General features: G+C 38.9%; 1 protein-coding gene across 1 annotated transcript in view; it reads left to right on the forward strand.

The window, feature by feature from the left end:
- The window catches only part of LOC117392474 (exostosin-1), a 152,411-nt gene that overhangs the window by 113,860 nt on the left and 14,895 nt on the right, over positions 1 to 23,656 (forward strand). The window contains exons 5-10 of the mRNA XM_055232319.1: positions 454 to 547; positions 2,643 to 2,750; positions 8,098 to 8,217; positions 12,740 to 12,872; positions 16,642 to 16,760; positions 17,856 to 17,951. Of these exons, the coding sequence (XP_055088294.1) occupies positions 454 to 547; positions 2,643 to 2,750; positions 8,098 to 8,217; positions 12,740 to 12,872; positions 16,642 to 16,760; positions 17,856 to 17,951 (670 nt within the window). The remainder of the gene's footprint in view (positions 1 to 453; positions 548 to 2,642; positions 2,751 to 8,097; positions 8,218 to 12,739; positions 12,873 to 16,641; positions 16,761 to 17,855; positions 17,952 to 23,656) is intronic.

The following is a 23,656-nucleotide window of genomic DNA, read 5'->3' on the forward strand; positions in this document are numbered from 1 at the left end:
GCTGATTTGAGGATTGGGAGAAAAAGGCAGTTCAGACATAGATTTAAGTTTGTACAATCCTTCACAGTGCCCTTTGTGCTCTCTACTTTCCCCAGAAAAATGTCCTCAAAATGCTTTCACCTTTCAGAGCCTTAAAGATGATCAAAAACCAAGAGGCTGGAGTATTTTATATATTGTAAGTTTTATATCATTTGGTGTGTTGGAAATGGTCCAGGGTGGGGACTAGAGCAATGAATGAGAATTGGGGGAAGGTTCCATTGGTTTGGTACTATAATAAGGGTGAGAGTTCAGATGTCCTGTCAGTATAAATTGATAAAATGAAATGATTAAGTATCTAATATTTGTCCATTTATTTAATCAACCTCATAATAGATACAATAGCGATATGCGTTTTCTACTATGTAAAGTAGAAGGAATAAAACTGTAACTGTGGTGTGGTCCTTGTGTTTGCAGGTTTGACTATCAAGAGCTGCTCCGGAACTCCAGTTTCTGTCTTGTCCCTCGCGGTCGACGTCTGGGATCTTTTCGTTTTCTGGAGGCTCTACAGGTAAAAGTTATTCGTATCAACTATTCGTCTTCGGCCAGTATGTTTCAACTATTACATACTGTTGAGTTGTTGGATGTAAAGGTGGCACAGTGGGTTGGTTTACACTCTAGTCTCAGAGAAAAGGGCTCTGAGTTCAAACCCCAGATTGTGTAGACTTAATGTAAAGTTCATGTGTTCTTTCCGTCCCTGAATTAGTTTCTCTATTCATACTATTTTAAAATGACTATGGCAACAGTCCTCACTTTTCATTGTTCAATTTGTTTATTATTAAAAAGTCAGAATTAGCCAAAAGCAGTGACTGTAAACTCTAGTATACCCTAAATGACAGAACATAATCTAACTATGCTCAATGGGGTGGAAGGATATGTTACCTTTTGTACCTAATCTGTACTAAAATTGTATGTCAGTTTAGTAAAGTACTTTAGTGCCATGTCCTCCCTGTACGTTGACTCCACCAGCTTAGACAGTGAGTTACACGTGCTCAGATAGTGTCCTGTCAGTCTCCTCACAGCTGTGATCTGATTACTATTGACAACGTGTCATCTTGGTGTGCCAGAGGAGGGCCTGCTCATACTGATACAGCTCTGCTAACCACACATGTGTTAGCTTTCATTAGCACCTCCGCTGTAGTCGTCATGCTCATGTTTTGACACTGGGGTTGTCTCTCTGTCTGGTATGCCCGAGCTGCGTAGGCTTGGAGTCTTCATTATGGTTTAACACGATTAGCTCTGATTAAATGCATTGTTAATGGAAGGGGATGCAATCTGTATTTTTTTCTGAATATATAGTTCTTTTAGATAGTTCTGGAGCCTTATAAAGGAGTATAGTGAAAATATTTAGTGTTTTAGGTGAGACCAGGTGGGGTGAGACGCAGGCAGATAAAGGTTATACCATGGTTCAAATGTGTGATTTAGCTCATCTGTCTGAAAGTCTGAAAGTTTTATCAGCTACTGTAAAATAAAAAGGTTTTATGTCAAAAAAACATTATAGTATTATTTATGGCCACTTAGCTTTGCAAATCCATTTGGTCACCACTCCCTGCTTGCTTTGGTATGAACAAAAATGAGCAAATGGTATAAAATATTTTTGCTATTTGTCTATTTGTTTAATGTAGAGCTTATAGACAATCATCATCATACCATATGAGAGGGACAGATCAGACAGAGGAGAAGAGGCAGGACTAATGAGAGCTCTGGGACAGGTCATCATGCACTCGGTATTTTCTCAATCCCCTTTAATCTCCCTCTCACCTCATCCACAGCCAAGCCCCACTTAAACTTTTAATGAAAATACCTAACTTATCCGGGAGTTTTAACTCATCTTGTGGCCTTTTTGTAATTCTGTTCACTCCATAATTACATAATATATCTTTGTAAGTAAAAATGCGGATGCATTATGTAGTGTCAGTGAGCAGAATTAGATCTTAGTTCCATACCATACTGGAACAAACTTTCCATGCTTGAAAGCATGATTTTTTGTTTCATTACTTTACTCTTAAACCTTGTGTTGAATACTGTGTGTCTTAAACTTTGAAGTTAACTTGTTTCTCAGTAAGAATGCTACACATGCCCATTTTAAGATGTCCTCACTGACACCAGTTACTTTTGTTCTGTGACAAGAGTCCTCTGTAAGCGTTCTTTTCAGTGACGCATTCTACCTTCTGGCAACAGTTAACGGTCCACCCATTTATGACCTTGTACAGGCCGTGTGTAAACTTAGTTAAAGTCCTTACAGGACCAGCCTTCTGTAGATAGTACCTTTCTCAGAGTATAAGTACTGGATAAGTGCTGGCCTTTGTAATGTGTTTCACATGTATGCGCCTGCTGTTTGTACCTTCATTCATGTCATGAGATAAACTTCTTTTAACTTTCTACCTGGTCTGCGATCACTTCCTTCACAACTGCAATACTGCTCTTGTGTCGTTTGGCAAGACACTTCACAAACCTTGCCTGTGTGATTTGGTGGTTGAATGGACCATAGGCACATAATACACATTGATTGGCGAATGAAAATGCACCAAATGAGTTCTTAATGATTGTATTTGTGCTATATTTTAATAGTTTGTATAATACCTGTCCTCATACTGCTTCCACAGGCTGCATGTATCCCGGTGATCCTGAGTAACGGCTGGGAGCTGCCCTTCTCTGAGGTCATCGATTGGAGGAAGGCGGCCGTCATCGGAGATGAGAGGCTGCTGCTACAGGTACAATACTTTTAAAATGTGGAGAAATGGAGAAATGACCAGATTTCACTAGCTAAAGGGAAGATGAATAGTTGTTCAAAAATGTCTCAAAGCAAGTCATGTTTTTGAATACATATTTGGGAAGGTGTATGGTACATTTATATTTTAAAAAGTACTGTTTTGTTAAGCCAGTTCAAATCATGTGTACACCATCTAACTGTTTAATGTTAAATATACTGACCATATTCCCATTTTAACTAGCTGTAAGTAAATAGAGGAAATAATAATAAATCCTGCAAATTTATATGTAAATGACTTCACCTTGGAGGACTGTTTTAAACCAAACCACATTGTAATTTGAAGGCTTTTTGAGCAGGATTGAAATAAGTGTTAATATTCTTTTTTCCCTTGAAACTGCTGAGTGATCCCACTCGAATCTGTGCTATTTTTAATGTAAATGTTTTGTGGATTATTGCACTGAATCCTTGTCTGCTGTGTTTAATTAGTGCTGCAGACAGAGCTGTGATATTTACCTTTCTAATGACTCTATATGAGCACATGCCATCTGCCTGACCCACACCTCCTGGTCAGTCTTTGTGTCTCATCATGTGTCTGTGTGTCCACTGTCCACACACACTCCTGATCTTTAAGGGGATTAGACTGTGGCAGATATAGCAGTGAGATTGTCAGAGGCTTATGAAATTATACAGACACTGAAAACAAAACATTTAGTCATTTGAATGCAATGTTTATTAATGTGATTTTTTTTTTAAAGGATTTAGCAAACAGCACATAGTCTGAGAATCCTGCTGGTAAAATATGCAACTTCTTTCATGTATTCTGCAGAGAAGTAGACTGTTTTGTTCTAATTGATTTTATAGACAGGATTATTAGAGTTTAAATTGCTTCATTATGAGCTGTGGTAGCTGCTAGACTAATGGTAGATTCTACAAATGGCTGGTTCAAACCAGTAAGATCTGTCACACAGCAGCACACAGATGTATGTAGCTCTTGAAGGGCTACATGTTCAACCTATGGTAAAATATATATGCACGTGTAAAGCAAGGACCATAGAAAAGAGCTGTTTGGGCTTGACAGGGAAGTATGTTGAGCTGTAGAAAATCCCCCTGAAGAGATACTTGGGGGTTTGGGCTTTTTAAACATACATGTTCTGCACATGCTGGAGTTTAATCTACAGGTGCTGTAAGATTTACAGCAAGATGAACTCTGTATATTTTCCTGATATAACAGAACATTAACAAGCAAAAGTGCAGTTGACAAATCATGTGAGGATATAATAAAAATCACATATCCATAAATATCTTTACCATGAATATTTTCCTGCAGCAGTTTCTGGCCAAGTGAGTAGTAAGATCATCTCCTCATCTCTGTGGAGGCCATAATAAAAGAACATTCAAATCAGCAAGACACATAAAGGGTAATGCACATATTTTATTATAATTATCTTCATGTTAAGCAGTATTTCTCTGTAATATGTGCAATGGTGTAGCAGTAAAATGTGAATACAATACAATACGATCAACATTTTACCAATGTTTATCAGCACAGTAAAAATGATGATTATAACTCACCCATCATACAGTAGCTTAGGGCACAGGCTGGGGTCTTGTCCATGTGCTGCATGGGCCTTAGGGGATATCATTGTGATTGCAACAACACAAAGATCAACATTACACACATATTTGTCTATCAGACAACTACTACTATCTACCACTACTATCAGAGTGACGTCAAAGTTTTGGTAATATTGACATGATCCTGTCTGTAATTAACTATCCTTGTTTGGTGACTATTTGAGTTATTAACCACAGTCATTTTTGAAAAGGTTTGAAAGGTCACAGTCAATTGGCCACATGTGAGTACTTTCAAAGCAGATAAAAGTTACCATTCCATTTTTGACAGAACTTATTGATTGCAATCCATTTTCAATGAAGAAGTGTCTTGCACAAACCTGAGCTACTAAGATATCAAAATTACACCTGGTTTACAATCTGCATGACTGAAGCAGACATTTTAGCCACAAAACCAATGGCTTGGTCTTTTGTGCAGTGGCCCTGCACAGGGAGCTAATGTGACTATGCTACACAAACAAGCACGCGCCTTGGGGAGTGAGCGCTATCACATACGGCACGAAGTAGGAATTACTGACATGTGATAAGGCCAATAGTTGACGTGATCCTCTTGGAACTCACAGTCATTTAATGGCCCTCAGAAATCTTCTAATACACCTTTGAGTCTATACTACCTTTTACTTCAGTCTACAACACTGAGAATTCATGACCGCACATTGCCTTAGAAACAAATTCCTTCACTTCCTAATAGTTTTAGATCCTGCCTTCCTGTCCTGGATCTTTGAGGCTGCTGAGTGCTGACGTTTTATCTGTCTTCAGTAAACAGATTGTGAACATCTCTGTCTCTAACGCAGATCGCTGGCCCCCGCTGAGACACTGGAATCTCATTGCTTTCAATTACATCAGAGAGTGGCACAATGGAGCACTGTTTAATATGTACCACGTTTAGTCTGACCGCACAGCTCACCACACACAATCACACATGCACACATGCACGCACACAATCACACACGCACACACAATCACACGTGCACAACAGGGCCCCCGCAGAGATACACAAACACTATTAGAGGCAATTAGAGGGAAGAGAAGTGAGATGATTTGATTGGTGTTTATATGTCGCCTCTGAGACTGGAGCAATTACACACACACTCAGTTGTCGACAGGCGAGTGACATCTATGCACACAGACCTGCACTGTGGACATTGCACATTGCATTATATGTATGTGTGTGCATGTTTATATATATATGTGTGTGTGTGTGTGTGTGTGTATATATATATATATATATATATATATATATATATATATATATATATATATATATATATATATATATATATATATATATATATATATATATATATATATATATATATATATATATATTTATATTTATTTCACTCGTGACACTCGTCACACAAAAATGTCTGATTGCATGATCATGTTTGACCAGGCTTCAGACACAACAGAGGGTGTAGGGACCAGACTGATATCAATTTTCATAAGGAATACAGAGATATCATTCTGGATTTGCTAGGCATGTGCAAAGGGTTTATTTGTTCAGTCATAATTGGTTTAGAATACACAGCTCTTTAGAATGCTAAAAGTAGCTAGAATGGACCTGTCAGCATTGGGTTTGTGTGTGGACATCTTTGTTGTTTATCGTAGTAAAGACAAAAATCCTTTTAGGGATTCATTTAAAGCAGCACTAAAAAATATTGATATTAAAGACTGTTCAGAATGTTATGATCTGAAATTTCAAACATGGACTTTATCATCAAATCCTCTCTGATCATTTTACTCAAGCTGATGTTTCCCATTACATTAAAGTGGTCTAAAACCTGTATGTTTGGACTAACCTAAAATGAACTGTCAGAATCAGCTGATATGAAACAACATGTGGAGGCTAGAGCAATAACAAACCTTCATGTAACTCATCTCACGCTTTTGGTAGAAAAACATGCAGTCATAGCCACTGGACAGTATATTTTACAGATATGACATTGCACAGTTAAAGGACGCTAACAGCAAACACAGTAATCACAATGTAGTCTTTTTGCAGAACCTCAAAAAAATACATCTGGGAGGGCATCTGAGGTAATAAAAAAAAAGCAAACAAACAAGAAAAAAAAACAAAAAAACAACCTAATATGCCGTATATGATAACTCTCATATTGACTAAACAGAACATTGTTTTATTCCATTTGTAAGTTAATGAGAACAAACTCTCCAGGAGCATTGGCCGTACACACCTCCAGCAGAATTGTTCAGCCAGGGAGACCTCAGAAGCTGCATCCCATCAAAGAGAGACTTTGTTGGGGTTCGGCTTGTGTGGGATGCCTGGACCGCCTGGGGGTCCATGTGGTTGTGTGCTCTGATTTGGCCTATCGCCGCTGCCTCTTCCCCAGGCATCAGTGGGCACAAGACAAGCCCGAAATCACACGCTGTCCATGGCAATGCAGCTGGGGCATCCACTCTCCCCGAGGCACTGAGAAATAGGATGTAATGTGTTTCAGTGGTAAACCAGCTCCGTCTGAAAACTTAAGGTGGGGTTTATGGCTGGTATCCATCACGATTTGGACTGAAACGTGACTAGAAATAAATACAACCCCTCACCCCCTTCTCTTCAGTGAATCTTTTTTCTACAAGTGCACAATCCCTGAATGTGGTTTACACAGACTTTGAAAAATGAACTCCTTTCAGTAGTTTTAAATGTATTTACTGGTTTCAGTCATAGATTGTATATATAAATAAAAAAAGCTAACCTCCTAGCCACTGCGTTCCAAATAAGAAGTGATCATGGGCGTGCTTCTGGCTCCATCTACTCTGGCTCCAATTCACTTTACTTTGAAAAATTGTCACCGCTCCCTCTGTAACTCCTGCAGTGAGACTTGTCATTTTGGTTTTAAAATGCACATATTGACCCGCTCTACAAGATCCAGATGTTTTTATTTAGCTATTTTGTCCATCAATCAAGATATGAACATTAATAACAGATTAATTAGGTGGCTTCTTTGCCCGAAGTTGCTACCACTAGCCTTGGCAACAATTTTGATTGTCAGTGTTGCCGCTTCCCACTAAACCAGCAGTGCGAGTAGGAAGGGGTGTAAGGGAAGGGGTGTTACCTTCAACAGCCTGGGTCCAGAATAGTGTTTTGGTTGCTATAATGCTCGCGGTTGATACTCAGCTCCAAATTCCCCCATAACTGCTCCAGCCTCGATGAGCTTCATTTGACTGGAGCCAAACGCTGTGGGTGACGTCACACTCACCTAGTCCACTTCTTTATACAGTTTATGCTTTCAGTTCATTGTCTGACAGTATTTCTGAATAGCTTTGATATAGTTTTCATTTATTATGCCTGTCTACCTCTAATACACTGTAGTTGTACCCAGTTTGTGGTTTATCCTAACAGAGCATATTTCCAATTTTCTATTTTTATTTTACCATTTTTTGGTAAATTATTGTATTTCACCTGTAAATAACCATTAATTAACCATGTTTTTGAACCGGATTTTAATAGCAGCAGGCAATTTTAATGGGTTTATTTTTGGAGCAAAGTTGTACACTATACTTGTGATAAACAGATTTAAATTCTTTAAGGGAAAGTAGGTTATTTTGCCTTTTTCTTGTTGTTTTACTATGAAATACCTTATGCCTTCCCACAGTGTGTTCAAATACAGCTCTGTACCCTCTAACACACATCGGTGAATCTGACTGTCACCTGTTGTGTTGTGTGTGTTGTTGTGTGTGTGTGTGTGTGTGTGTGTGTGCAGGTGCCCTCCATCACCCGGTCCGTGGTCCGTGACAGGATCCTGGCTCTGCGCCAACAGACCCAATTCCTATGGGACGCCTACTTCTCCTCTGTGGCCAAGATTGTCCTAACCACCCTGGAGGTAGGATTCAGAAAGACAGTATTCACTATTCAGTGTTTGACTTGAGTAAATTTGTTCATATTTGCTGAGAGTGTCTTAGATGCGGATCTGATGTACTAAAATCTAGGTATGGTCTCTGATTTTTCATTTGATACCATAGACTGTATATATAAATGGACATAGCTAACCTGCTAGCCGGCACATTCCAAATAGGAAGTGATCACGGGCACACTTCAGGCTCCATCGACTCTGGCTCCAATTCAATTTACATTAGAAAACTGTCGCTCTGTCTCTGCTGCTGCTGTCAAGCACGTCATTTTGTTCTCAAAATGTTCATATTAACCCCCTTTACATACTCCTGGTATTTTTATTTTGCTATTGTGTCCGTAAATCAAGATATGAACATTAACAAGAGACAAATCAGCTGCCTTTTTCCTCGAGGTTGCTCCTGCTAGCGGTAGCAACAGGTTTGATCGACAGCATTGCTAAGCACCTGCTCCCTGCCAAACCAGCAGTGTGCGGCAGGAAGGGGCGGTATCTTTAACCGGTCCGTTTGAGATTGGCTCTTTATTTGTTATGATACTTGTTCTCAAAATTCCAAATATGGAACTCGGCTCCAAATTCGCCCCTATAACTGGTAACCTCGATGAGCCTAATTCAACTGGAGCTGAACGCTATGGGTGACATCACACTCCCTTAGTCCACTTCTTTATAGAGTCTATGGTCGATACCAATGTCCAATATTTACCATATTTTCCGGATTATAAGTCGCACTTTTTTCATAGTTTGGCCGAAGGTGCGTCTTATACTTTAAAGATAAAATGTCTGTTCTTGGTCCCGGATAAAATACCCCCAAAAATGCAACTTATAGTCCATTGTGATTTATATATGTTTTTTTCTTCATTATTGCGCATTTTTGCCACTGGTGCGACTTACACTCCGGAACAACGTATAGTCCGGAAAATGCGGTATCTTGTACGTTTGTAGTCAATACCTGATATTTCCCAAAACTAAAATCAGCCCTCAGATTGTAGTAAAGCTGAAGTAAAAATCTGTAGAAAAAAATATCAGCTTGATATATTGAGATATTTTACTATTCGCCCACTAAGAGTAAGACATTCCTCAATATATTAGCACTAATGTAACGCCCAAAAGTGCAAAAGCTAAAAGTTCACTCTCGACAGAGAGTGGGCAAACAGAAATAAACCACAGAGTTATAAATTTAACACCTAGAGATAGTAAACTATAAAATATGTAAGAGTACTTAGAAACATTTAAGACACTGTGGAAAGGTGTTACATAATTGTTAATGATAGTGCAATTAATATCACTACTGGAAGTAAGATTTAAAATATATCGGTATGTCTCTGTCAGGGCTTTACATAATCAGCCAACCTCCTTGTGCTCTTCTTAGCTGCCAGGATCTTTCTCTCCCTGAGTAAAACTTTTGGAGGAAATCTCTAATTCTTGGTGGTATTTTTGACCTCAGTATCCTGCACTGCTGAGCTCCGTCTGCCCCCACATTTAGTTTGACTACATATTGATACATTTGTGTCCATGGGCGAAACACGCTGTGGGCTGTTTATTGACCATGCATCCTTGAATAGGCTAAGAGCACACTGGGTCTTTAGCTCATGACAGCCATCAATACATAACCAATGGATTTCTCTCTGTTTGTTTCCTGGGAAAGTAATGTTTGCTACAGTTACCAATTCCCAAAGCAAGGTTAAATCTAGTAATTATTTAATTTACTTTTTACAAATATAGATATGATTATAAATATCTAAAGCTGCTGTCATTCTGTGTTTAACTACACCATATGGCTCGTACTAGTACTCCATCCACAATATGTGAAGGCAATCTGCTTATAAGCATTTTGGAGCCCTCTTGTAAAATACTGCTACTATCTTGTTGTACGTGTTGCACTAGGCAAATTTTCCACTGCAGGGTCCGCCACCAGCTTGTCTCCATGGAGACTATATTAATTGCAAGTTTAATGTATTACTATGGGACATTTTAGGTTCAACAGTAAAGCACTAAATCAATAACTTTCTCTTGAGACAACTACGTGGCACTCCCTCAGAAAAGTGCACGTTTAAGGTAATATAGCAGCATTTACATAAGAATCATTCACTTTTAGTGTTGTGTAGTAACTGGGTACAGTGTGGTAGGCCTTGGTTTGTTGCACGTGGGTGTTACCTCAGAGACTACAACAGGCTGGAGGCTCAGCACTGACCTCTGCTGGTGCACTTGGAGGCATGTGAGGGCCTTGATTCTCTCCACTGGGACGTCCCGGCCCTGGATACACTCACACTCACTCCAATAATGTTCTGGTTACTGCTTTCTCATTACCATACAGCCACATAAACAGCTCTGTAATGTCCATATTTTAATACAGAGGTTCAGGGTGGATTACAGCTCGCAATTGATCATCTTTAACAGTTCAATCTTCATCACTATCAATATTATTACAGCTATAAACGCACTGAGAACATCACTGTGGGCATTTGAGAAAAGGCTACTTGGATCTGATCCAGTTGGACGTCAGAGGAAGCACTGATGTGGCTTATCCAAGGACAGGAGTGCTTTTTAGCAGTTTTTAATGTTTTAAATTATTGGATATAGTAATTTATTTACTAAATGAGTCATTCTTGAGGCATTTTAATGGCACTTTATAAGGTTATATAAGATCACACCACAATGTATTCTAGGTATTTACTTCACATGTAGTTGTCACTTTGTTTTATTGAGTATTCATTGACTTACTTGATCCAGATAAACCCTTATATGTATGTCGAAGCTCATTGTACAACGTTTGGGTTAAGGATAATATTTTACGTTTAACTCTTTTCCAAATTCAGTTCGACATAATTTTCCGACCAGGGCATAATGAAGACCTTGGATATACCCACTGTGTCTGAAATTAGACACAGCATATTGACAGCTGTGTGAGGTATAGTCCAGATGTGCGGAGGTCTGGCAAGCACCCACAGCACCCGCAGCACCCACAGCACTAGTAGCACCGGGCTAAACGGGTGAAATGAGCCATGCTTGATAACAGCAGTAAAGTCCATACTGAGAGGCTCACTGTGAGTGGGTGTGTGTGTGTGTGTGTGTATGCGTGGGGGGGTGGGGGGGTGTGTGGGGGGGTGTGTGTGGGGGTGTGTGCGTGTGTGTGTGTGTGTGTGTGTGTGTGTGTGTGTGTGTGTGTGTGTGCGTGTGCGAGGGAGAGGGAGAGGTGGATATCCACAAGTGCCAAACCAATTGTCCTCACTACAGCTGGCAGCTCCTGAATAAAAGAACTCATCCAAAACAATATGCTAGTAATTAGCGATGAACAATATATCGAAAAATTGATAATATCACAGTTGTTGTTTTGGAGATATGCATATGTAATAAATCATCTGTAATAAAACACCTTTAAGTTGACATTAAAAAGAGAAAGAAATGCCTAGTCTAATCTCCCAATCAAGGGTTTGAACTGATCATAAAGTTATTTAAGATGTAATTATTGCATAAGATGTGAGTGGCCCACTCACATCTTATGCAATAATTACATCTCAACTAAATATCTATTTATATCAAGATAGATAGATAGATAGATAGATGCATAGATAGATAGATATTATTTTTTGTCAACGTTGCACCCCTTCTAGTATTATGCAAGAAAATAAAGTAAACCTACATACAAACATGTTGCCCATTTTTGTCTCATTTTGCACTCAAGGAAATTACAGTCTTTTCTATAGATAAATCCTTGCTTAGGCCTTTCACATTAATTTATCAATGATCTTGCCAGTGCGGTAAAGTCCAGAATCAAATTGAGGCACCACATACCTCCCTATGAACTCCCTGTAGACTGGACCAGGCTGCAGGCGGCTGACCAGCTCCTGTCACCTCGACTAAGGCCATACGGATAATATTAGCTTCATAACTAATGGACTCCTCGTGTTGGGAACGGCGTTTGCCCCAGCACGGGTCCTCTCTGGTGGGCTAATGTCACTCATCTCCCGGGCAACTGGAGGGCCAAACCAGTCGAGCCCTTGTCCAAAGTGTGGAGGAAAAGTGTAATGAGGTTAATTATTCAATAGGGATATAGTCATTTTAACAACACTGTCTCCTCTAATTAGCACACTAAATGGAGGCATCCCAGCTGCGTTTAATGACTCAATTCCTAATTCTTCCACATGTGGGTTTATGCAAGGGTAGCTTTGTGCCAGTTCATTTGTAAGGGCATCCAGCTCAAAACTCTCACTGTTACACTATTATTATTATTTTTATATATTAAGATTATATAGATTGTTTTACTGATTTTTGTTTGTTTTTTTGTTTTGAGTTTAAGCTCCAAAGAATGGGTTTGTAAAATGTGGCCTATTTTCATAAACAACAGATTAATCATTGTTTATATGTAGTCATACGTCACAGTCATATAGCCCAAAGGAACCCCTCGCTTGTCAGTACACATTAAAACTTCTTGAGTAGAGACAACTTGAAACTAATGAATGTGTGACTAAATTTGATGTATGTGTGTTTTTCCTTCCAGATTATCCAGGACCGTGTGGACTCCCATATCTCCAGAAATCATTTGTTGTGGAATTTGTTGCCCGGAGGTCTCTATGCACTCCCCCAATACTCTACTGACCCCTCGCAGTTCCCCTTTTACTACCACAAACTGGGTAAGCATGTCCTGCGCATACTGTTGTTGTGTCCTTCGGCGAGACAACTCACTCACCTTGCCTATGAACAGTTGTGGTGTGTGTGCGAGTGGTTGGTGCTGGTCGTAGAAGCGAAAGGTGCAGAACAGTGCTTGTCACTCAACCCCAGGGCATCTAGCTTCAAAAGTGTATGTGCGGGGGGACTGAATGAGCAATGGTTTACTGGAGCATTTTGAGATAGTTGTCGATCGTGTAAAGCAAAATATAAAATGTAAGAATAAACACTGATGGGACAGTTAGTTAAATCAGATATTTTAATACTAGAAATGTCAGTTTTTATACCCTCCCAAGCCACAAAAATCACAATATGTCAACTTTATAATGCCCTCAGATGCTTGCATGTTGGAAATAGTTTTAGTGTCAAAAGTTCAGCAGCTAAAGCTATAAGGCAAAAGTATTGGTAAAGTTTCACCGTGTTCTATAGTCTATATGTATCCGTGGGTGTGTGTGTGTATGCTGTGTCTCTCCATGGACCGCTGTAACTCAGATCGATGTTTGGCTTTCTCAGAGGAGCTGTGGACTCAGGGGTTAGTGGGATCGAGGAAGAGGGAATTGCGGGATATAGGCAGAGATGGGCTGCACTAAATCTCTATTTTAGCTCCTGCCTTGGTCTTCGTCACCAATGCTGCTGCTACCGCTGCTTCTGCTCGGGGAATAAAGTTGTGTGGATGTCTGAGGCGGTCTTGCCATAACTTTTGATGGCCGAGCGGTTGCAAATTTGGCCGTAAAGTTTAAAAAAAGTTTGACTTACTGTGACAGCGAGGCGCCCTCTGCAGCCAGGGGAAGATCTTTATGTCAGGTTGTATAATAGTGGGACATATACTGCACGGTTTGCCCTGGTCATGAAACCTAAATGTGCAGATGTAATGAGATACGTTTTATAGCTGCACTAAGTAACTTTCCTGGTGGAGTGTTTGGCACCTGCTTATGTTCATGGGAGTGTTATTGTTTGCCTGTTCAAGTAAAGGTTTTATATTGCTCAAAAATACCTTTAAAATATACACCTCTCCACAGATCTAACCTGTAACTTGGCCTAGAGATTGATTAGTTTAATGACATACCATGGCATATTTGACAGGCAAGTGACAGACCCTCCACCAGCAAGGTTGCATATTTTTAAGTGAATGCTTAACACACTTTGGTTTATATAGGATTTTTATATAGCTGCAGGGCCATACACAAACATGTACTTTCTGAAATACATGTATACCTGGAAAATTTGGAGAAGTACATTGACTATAATGTACTGATGACATTAAGACCCATTGAATGCATGGTTGTAGTTGCAGAAGTTGTTATTGCTAGATTGCTGGTATTACAACTTCTGCTACTACTACCTCCACCACCACTTCGGCTACGATTATCACTTAAAGCAGGGGTGTCCAAACTTTTCTTATTAAGGGCCACATATAAAAACACAGACAAAGCTGAGGGCCGATTGAGGGTCATAGACTGGTCGCCAGTACAGTGAATACTTCAAATCTGTGTGTTTATTACAAGTTAGACTGAACCAGTAGACCTTTATTCATGCTTACATCCTCAATGGGACAATATTTGAAGGGCAGTAAGTAGATTTTCAAAAATGTACTGTAAAAAGGTAATATGGGCCAATTCAACTGAAAGCTTGAGGGCCAAGAAAAATTGGTCTGAGGGCTGCGTTTCGCCCCCGGGCCACAGTTTGGACATGCCTGACTTAAAGTAAAAAAAAAAAAACTTTAAGAGTGCTTCCAGCGTAAATATGCAAACATTAATGACGAATGTTACCATAATGAATAAATAAGAGAGCGACTAGTTGTCCTCCATATTAGCATCACTACCCAGCCTAGTGTTTGGCCTCCAGTACCAGTAACATGCACCACAGCATCAATGCCGTACAACAATACAATACAATACCCAGAAAACTATAACATAATTCATCTCATTTATCTCAAATAAACAGCAGCAGAAATCTAACCCAGGTAAACGGAGCTATAGCCCGTCATGTGTAATTTTCCATTGCCTGGATTCATGTGTGTGTGGGGAATGGGGAATACACACATGTACCAGGATAAGTGCTCTTTAGTGTCGGCCCATCCATCTGGCTGACATGTGGCCCCTGACCGGCCCTCTCAGGTGGGCTCAGCTGTACTTATGGCAGCCTGAGGTCTACCCTTGTGGTCAGGTCATATAAATAAACTCAGACCTGATGTCTCTCAATGCTTTTATTGGGAAGAAGAAGGAGCCAGAAACACCTTAAAAGATATACCCATGTTCTAGAGTTACCTAAATGATGAATAGGAAAAACAAGATGTACTATAGCCAAGATGAAAATATTCAGTTTCTTCCTGTTTGTCAATACCAGGTTATGTTATAATGAAATATAAGATTGTTTTACAGTGGACTGGAACTGGAAAATGTGCTGTCTTTTGTTGCTCAGAAGTGAGTAATTTAATGTAATTTAAAGGAGACATTTTGTTTTATGAGTATTTAATCATGTTGTAGTGGTGTTCCTTCATTCTTCCGTCATTACCTTACTAGCTAAAGTTGTATTTTGACTGATTCATGCACGTTTGAGTAATACTGTACTGTAACCCACCCAGCCTTGTGCATACTTGCAATTATTTAGGCACTTTAGACTCTGAGTCATTCACATAGTGTATAATTATGTATGGATTTGATAGTTTATTACTAGTAACAGAAAAAAAGTCTTCTTTAGCGTAGCATTACTGAGCAAACTTTTCCAGCATGCTTTTCTGAACAACATAGAAAGTAACTTTGTTATCTGGAAACTGTTCAAACCAGAGGAACAGTTGCTGCACATTGGCTCTGGGCTCCCACGTTGATCTGCTGGTGCTGTGTTAGAGGCCAGTCCAAAGAGGATGGGGAGGTTCTGGGGACAGGAAGTGCCAGCAGACAGGAGCCAACTGGACCAAAAAGACACAATACACACAAATACAAGCCAGGACCCCTCCACAAGATGACCACATCAGAGCTGCGTGAATGGCAGACACGGGGGGGAAGGGAAATCATCAAATGGACTGTAAACTTATAGAGAGAGTATTCTGAATTTGCCCAACTTCAGTTACTTCAAAATGCAATTACTCCAAGTAGAAGTAGCAGTTAATACAATCATCATATTGTCATTACTCATTATGTCTTGAATGATGAGTTTTTGTTTGCATTTTTTTTTTATTTACTTGCACTCCATTTTCAAGTACATTATTAATATACAAGCAGTAGTAGTGGTAGTATTTGCAGTAGTAGTATTAGTATTCGTACTATTGATAACAGTATCGTTAGTAATTGTATTGTTAAAACTAAAAATACAAGTTGCTACTTAGTGTTTGAAGGATGGTAATTAACTTATCATTTCCATGATGTTATGTTTTACTTTTCGTGTTAATATACTGTATAATTCTGCATCCTGACTATTTAATATTGCAGAGAATTTTACTATATTTTAATTAATTAATGAAGATAGATTTTCAAAACTAAATAGATGGCAGCGCATACACAGCCCATCATTCACACACAGATGAAGGGGCCTCTTATAGTTATGCTTTTGCTCCTGGTTTGGACATGTTTACTAATGCTCGCTCATGTGCGGCGCTGCTATGGCCCCTGTCACGAAGATGGATGACAGGTGCAGTCCGACGCTCCACCAGTCCAACCAAACTACCTACAACTGCATTTACAATCACTTCACTATATAATCTGGTTATATTTGTGTATTTTGTGTGTGTTTTTGCAGGTAAAAGCCCCATGCAGCAGTTCACGGCGGTCATCCACACAGTAACCCCGCTCCAGGCACAGATCTCCCCTGTGTTAAAGCTCATCATCGCTGTGGCCAAGTCCAAGTTCTGTGCACAGGTGGGAGCAGGGTAACAAAGGCAGGGGCTAATGGTGGTTAATACTGCTTTTGCTAACAATGGGAGGCAGGCTGGTTATTTACCTCAGGGGGCAGGTCTTTTATCAACATTGCAGAGTTAATTTAGTAGGCAAATAATAGAGGAATAGATGGATGAATGGCTGCATTGTAGAACAAGTAATAAGTACACATCCTTTGTCTGATTTAAAGGGATAGCCAGAAGATAATCATTGCAAATATATTATTGTAATGGTAATCTAAACCAGAACATATTTAAAGTTAATGTCTTTCGTTGTTTGTTTTTCATCTTGGGAATGAGAAATCTCTAATGCGAAAATCATATGTAAATTCAGAAATGCAGCAAAAAATCTCAGATATATAAAACTCTCTCATCTTTATGCATCTATGTAATATTTATTATCTTTAGTATGTGTTACAAAATCATAAGATCATAATTTTAAAGGTGGCTATATATCTTTTCTGGTGAGGGTTCAGTGACTTGTCTAGCTGGAGATGGTATTGCTTTACCTGAGATGTCTGCGTGATCCTTCAGTCATCCAGGTAAGATCCATAGCAAAAGAAAAATTCATTTCTGTCAACTGGACAAAAGTTTTAGAGTGAACTTTTGTCCAGTTGACAGAATTGAATTTTTTGCCTGAGTTGTTCCACAGTATGGCGTTTAACTTCTATCTATCTATCTCCATGGAGACAAGCAAGTTATGCCACCAAGCTAAGTTACAAGTTTGATCTGTGGCGCTTGCAGTAGTGTAGAACGCAGCACATATAAAGTTACATACAGAAGTGCACCATTTAAACAGTGTTATGTTTAAATGGACATGACTGATACATATATTCAGGATTGCGTATTTTGCTCTACAGCATATTTTTACTAGTTCATTAGTCATTTACCTTTAACTGTACTACTTACAAATTTTTATCAATCTAAACACCCAACCTCCGACCCTATTTCTATTTCTACTCCTTTCAAGCCGTCTCGTGTCCTTATCCGGGCTCTGTGTCAGAAATGCGCTGCTGGAAAACCTCTTTATTCTCTCAGTGCGGGGCCTATTAACCTTCTCATTGTGCGTTTCAAACAGATCGTGGTTTTGTGGAACTGCGACAAGCCTTTACCTCAGAGGAACAAGTGGCCCTCCACCAGTGTGCCTCTCTCTGTCGTCCAAGGACACAACCAGGTAAGCAACAGCTGCCAGCACCCACCCGCCATCGTGCAATTACAAACTAGAAAGCTTCTAATCTTCTTTTCATAAACAGGCTTTGTAAAGTCATTTAAAGTACTCTAGCACGCACCTTGGATCAGAACAGGCCATGTTGTCCTTCTGGTAGTGTCTCAATAGCTGTTGTTTAACTAGATAAAAGTCGTTGTGCAATTATAACCTGATAAGTGAGAAAACACCGAATCTACACAAAAAGGAACAGAAATACATTTTTGGCAACCTTCATAGTTGTATCATTCGGTTAAAAACACAAATGCGACAGTAAGTCTCAGATGATCATTTTAATTCAATCAGTTATTTCTACCTAAAAGTGTACAAACGAAGTAAAATACATTATTGACCTTTATAATCCAATCAGATGTGTCTATATAACATCTATCACAAAATGTACTAACAACTATTCTGGATGAAGTCATGTGTGATGAAAAAATATACATATGTTTTTGGTCCCAAAAGAACAGCCTATGATTTAAGAAGTGATTCTCTGCTATTGTCCTTAAAGAGTGTATAATGTAATGTTATGTTATACGTCTGTCTGAATCAACTTATTAATTTATCACTATTGCCCTATTCTAACTGTTACTCTAAGTTTATAAGTTGTTTCTGACTATACAGATTTAGTAGATAAGTATTTATAGAATGTTCTTCGCGTATATCTCAGTTTGTTCTGGTTTGATGCCTGTTACTTTCCGCAGGTGTGTTTCATTATTGTGCTGAGTTAACCCTTGCATCATTGTGTGGGTGTCATTTGATTTGAGTGTTGCCTCAACCCCAATGTACTGCACCTTCACACCTCCACCGTTACTAAAATAAAAGCACTTAAATCAGTCTAACAGAAGATGAATGTGTAAAATAATTTCTCATCCAAAATTAATTGTTAAGATTTCAAAAGTTGCTAATGAAATAACCGCAAACAGATTGCACAGATTGTTGTTGTTGCAGAGACATTTATGCTCATTTAATTCATAATTGTTCTATAATTGTGTGTCCTTTCTGAGCTGCTGTTTTGTTGTGCCCAATTTAATGCTCTATGAGATTGTAATTGTTAAAGCAAAGTTCGGCTGGGTGGTTTTAAATACTGGTAAACAAACCATTTCATGCGTCTGTGGCGATGGAGCCTGTGTCCAGACAGGGTGTAATTTTGAGGCTGCAAATCAACCATCATTTTTACTAAAGACATGTTGTGTTTGTGTCTTAAAAGCTCTGACACAACATAACAAAGTTTTTTGGAAACCGAAAAATAGAATTCAGTTTGGAAATATAATTGTGTTAAATTTTCTGTTGTAGGATTTGTTTGCAGAAATACCATAATATGTGGGTTAAAGGAGCACTATGTAACTTTTGTGGTGAGGGTCTGCCACCTGCTTGTCTCAAAGATATTTGCTTTGCCTGGAATCTTCCACAGTATGACATTAAACTCATCCATCTTGCATTATTAAATTGTTTTTGGTGCAAAACAAAATACCTTGTGAGCGACTTCACCTCTCCACACACCAACCCCTGCACCTGCTTTTCTCCGTTGAAATGCATAATATTACTGCCGCATTGTGCAACATTTTTGGCAAAGCACTAACATCTCCATGGCGATAAGCAAATGGCATAAAAAAAAAAAAACTATCCAAACATCCAGAAATTACAATCTTAAATAAGTTATAATTTCTTAAAAAATCTTTTATCTTGATTTGACAGTATTTTAACAAATCAAAAATGGAAAAAAAAATAATTGCTATTAGAATGCTACTGATAACAATAAGTATTCCCCATAACATTCCCAAATGCAGCCCATAACTGACGACACTGACGCCTCGAATGTGCTATCAGTTGCTTAGAGCCTGTTTACTCTGCTTCATATTAGCAGATGTCATGTGACCAAACATCTCATCAGAGGCGGAAAATTGCCTTGTGATCTTCATTTGAGCGGCCGTGCTTTAACCCACTCAGCCTAAACAAATGTTGTCAGTCACACGCGTCTGTGCTGGGTCCTATGGCTATGTCGGCTAATTGCCACTGTTTGTTTCTATGTAAATGACTCCTACAAGCTCTGTAGTCATTTTACATTCATCCAAAGGCAATCATTGTAAGTGTTGGCGCGTCTATGGGTCTATAATGTGTCGTGTGGTGCAGTGTTCACAGCCCAGACAGATGCTGTGTTTGTTCTCATTGTAATAGCATCACAGTTTGTCACTATCAGCAGGTTATTTGGCAGTTAGCAAGACTTTATAATACCCAAGTAGTACATTGCATTTTGTAGAGGGAGTTAGTCTTCTGGGCAATACTTATTTATCTGTTTATGTAGTGGTGCATTATATAATGACTTTGCCGTAAAATCATTCATTTAATCTGTGCGTGTAGGTGTGTAGCTGATGATGGTCCAGATAAATATTGTAAAATATTGTAAATCAGATTACATATATTATTAAATAGTCAAGTTTAGCATTTCTCACAGTACTTTTAATATGTATTACAATCCTACATCAAAAAATGTTTAACGCAGATTATGAAAAATCGACTTTTCAGAGCTTTTAACCATGTTATAGTAGTTTCCTCTCACCATTTACCCTCTCGAAGTTGTATTTGGAGTGATTCATGCATGTTTGAGCAATCTTTAATCGCTTATTTTCAAGGTACCATATTGCTGATCAGCTCCTGTTTTCACCGCTACCAGGATATGCCCTCTGCTCTGTACTTACTTTGTTCTCTAATTTTATTTTTATAATCAGTGATACACATAGGATTTGGCTGTATTGTGTAGTACTTTTGGTACAAATGGGAAAAAATCCTCTGTTAGATAGCGTAATCTATCCATTGGAGGTGCCGACAGCTGCATGGCTCTTTGTTGTGACATCAGCTCCCAGTGGGCACTGCAGTTTTCTAATGTGGAGCAAACTTGTTTCTTTTATTAAGAGGTTTTAGATGAATATTGCACTTTAAAATGTGCAAATTATAATGTAATGATCCACTGGTGTCATAGATTATAACTATATAGCAGGCTCAAGCACAATATTGTGTTCTTTAAAGTGGAATACCTGATTGTCAAACCATGCAAGGAGGAAGTAGATAATCAGATTTATCGAACTTGGTTCCAGGTCTCACAAACCATAGCACATCGCTAGTGTACACTGGCATAAAAATTGTGGGCACACAATCAAGATATGATGCATTACTCTTATATAGCACTTTTCCAGATGCTTACAGTTTTGTCTCATATGTTACTACATTTTATTTTTTATTTATATATACCCTATCACCTCTATGACTTTCACTATTGTTGCTATACACTCTTTTCATTTCCAATAAAAGACGTACTCAGTTTCCATTACCATAAAACTGAATCCAATTACCATCAATACTAACATATGTATATCTTCATCACTGGCCCCACATGGGCGCATGTTTGGACCACTTTATATTGACAGATTTTTGTTTCCAATTGATCTTTGTTGCTGACGTTTGCATTTTAATGATACCAAAGAAGCGGGAGGGTCAGATGTTAAACCCTGAACCTAGTTTGGCTCAAGGGCAGGGCACACGGGTCACATGGGGATTGATAATATTGGGTTGGCCTTAAATAACCTCTGATTAGTGTGTGGTTAAAGGGGCATGGCTGGTGTAGTCTTTATTCAGAGGTCATATGTGGTTGCAGTGCTGGGAATAAAGACACATGGCAGTTAGTAGGGCCAAATGTACTCAGAGGTTACACTTAGAGTAAATCCTGGACCAGTTTGTCACTATGTTAACATTAAGAGATACACCAATAAAAACCAAGGGTGCACATTTAAATTATACTGTTCTAAACTCAAAACATCGAACCAGCCGACATGTCTGGTGGAGTTTCCAACATTAGTTTGCATCCAGGGAGATATTAATGCTTTGTCTGTAATTAGGCCTGTCAGGATAACAAATTTTGTGCGATATATTGCTGTAGTAAATATAGACAATAAACAATAACATTGAAAGCAGAATTATCCCCCAAAAAGTATTCTAAAATGCAACATTTAAGTAGTTAGTTAGTGAGTTAGTGAGTTAGTGAGTTAGTGAGTTAGTGAGTTAGTTAGTTAGTTAGTTAGTTAGTTAGTTAGTTAGTTAGTTAGTTAGTTAGTTAGTTAGTTAGTTAGTTAGTTGGTATAATTGGCTATAAAAAAAAGGCAAAAATGATTGTTCCATCTGTCATGTATTGAGCCATAAGTCGATGTCGCATTAATCATGACACGCCTTTCTGTAGTGTTCCCCAGTATGGCATTAAACTTGTATATCCAAGCAGTAAATGTTTAGCAATAAAAAAAAATCCTATAACTGAGGAAATGCAAGATAGATAAAATGAAGTAATGCTATCCAGTGAAACATTTCAGGCAAAGCAATGACTTCCATATAGAGGCAAGCTGGTGGCAGAGCATCCATCAAAAGAGTTACATATTGCACCTTTACATCACTTGATATTTTTACATAGCCATTTCATATCACATTACTGACACTAGAAAGGCCTTTTGGTTTCCACGGTAACCACAAGCACCATGCATGAATCTCCATCTCCGTCATCAACTTCAACATTTCTTTTTATTTTGAAGGTCCGTAAAAGCATTGAATTTCCACTGTTACTAATGCCTGTTGACTACATACTTTGCCATTTTAATCATTTTTAAGTTTAGAAAGTACACAATGTCCGAGAAGTAAGTGGTATTTTGAGTAGATACACTGCAGTAAAGAGCACTTGGGGACAACATTTCACATCAGTAATGCGCCAATAACGTCCTCATCAGTGGTGTCAGCAGGGATCCTTCTGTTATGATCATGTTGGAGATAGCTTTGTGATACTTTGGGCTTTAAACTTGAAATTACTGACATGAAGACATAAAGGGAGGTCGGGTACATCTCCAAAAGGCTCCTGTGGAAGAGGCAGGAGTCATGGAGGATATAAAAAGAGGAAATAGCTGGAAAGAGAGCCACAAAGATAAGGTCCACACCATTGAACTGCCCCCCTGATCTCAGCGGGATCTAATCTCTGTTCTGGGGCAAAGGGCATCCATAGACGCCCGGAGGAAGAAGACCGGCCATAACAGGCACCAGGTGGTCAGGGGACGAGTGGAGAGCGGGGCAATGGAGGTTCAGCTAGGTTTAGTTATGACTGACAATAGTCTTTAGTGTTGTGATGAGATACTAAATTGGTAAGGTTAATTGGAATGACAAAATACAGGACTAACAAAGTGCAATATATTCTGACCTCAAGTATGAGGATGTTACATTTACTTGAAGTTTCTCTAGGTTTTGGGACTTTTTTTGTTTACTTAATGAACTTATTTGTATTACCATTTGCATGCTAAGAAGGTAGCCGGTGATTTAACCATATACTGTATAAAGAAGTGGACTAAGTGAGTGTGACGGCTCCATGCAAATGAAGCTCATCGAGGCTAGCAGTTATAAGGCAAAGTTTGACCCGAGTTGCATATTAGGAATTCTGACCGCGAGTATCATAGCAACCAAACAACCAATCCGGGGTGATGTGGTTGAAGGTAACGCCCCTTCCTGCTGGTTTAGAAAAGAACGGGCACTTAGCAATGCTGTCAATCAAACTTGTTGCTAACGCTAACTCTGTTCAGTAACATTTTAAGACAAAAATGACGAGCCCGACAGCAGATGTTAAGTAGAGATTGGTGACAGTTTCCCAA

Source organism: Periophthalmus magnuspinnatus, chromosome 24 (assembly GCF_009829125.3).
Source record: "Periophthalmus magnuspinnatus isolate fPerMag1 chromosome 24, fPerMag1.2.pri, whole genome shotgun sequence".
Classification (NCBI taxonomy): domain Eukaryota; kingdom Metazoa; phylum Chordata; class Actinopteri; order Gobiiformes; family Gobiidae; genus Periophthalmus; species Periophthalmus magnuspinnatus.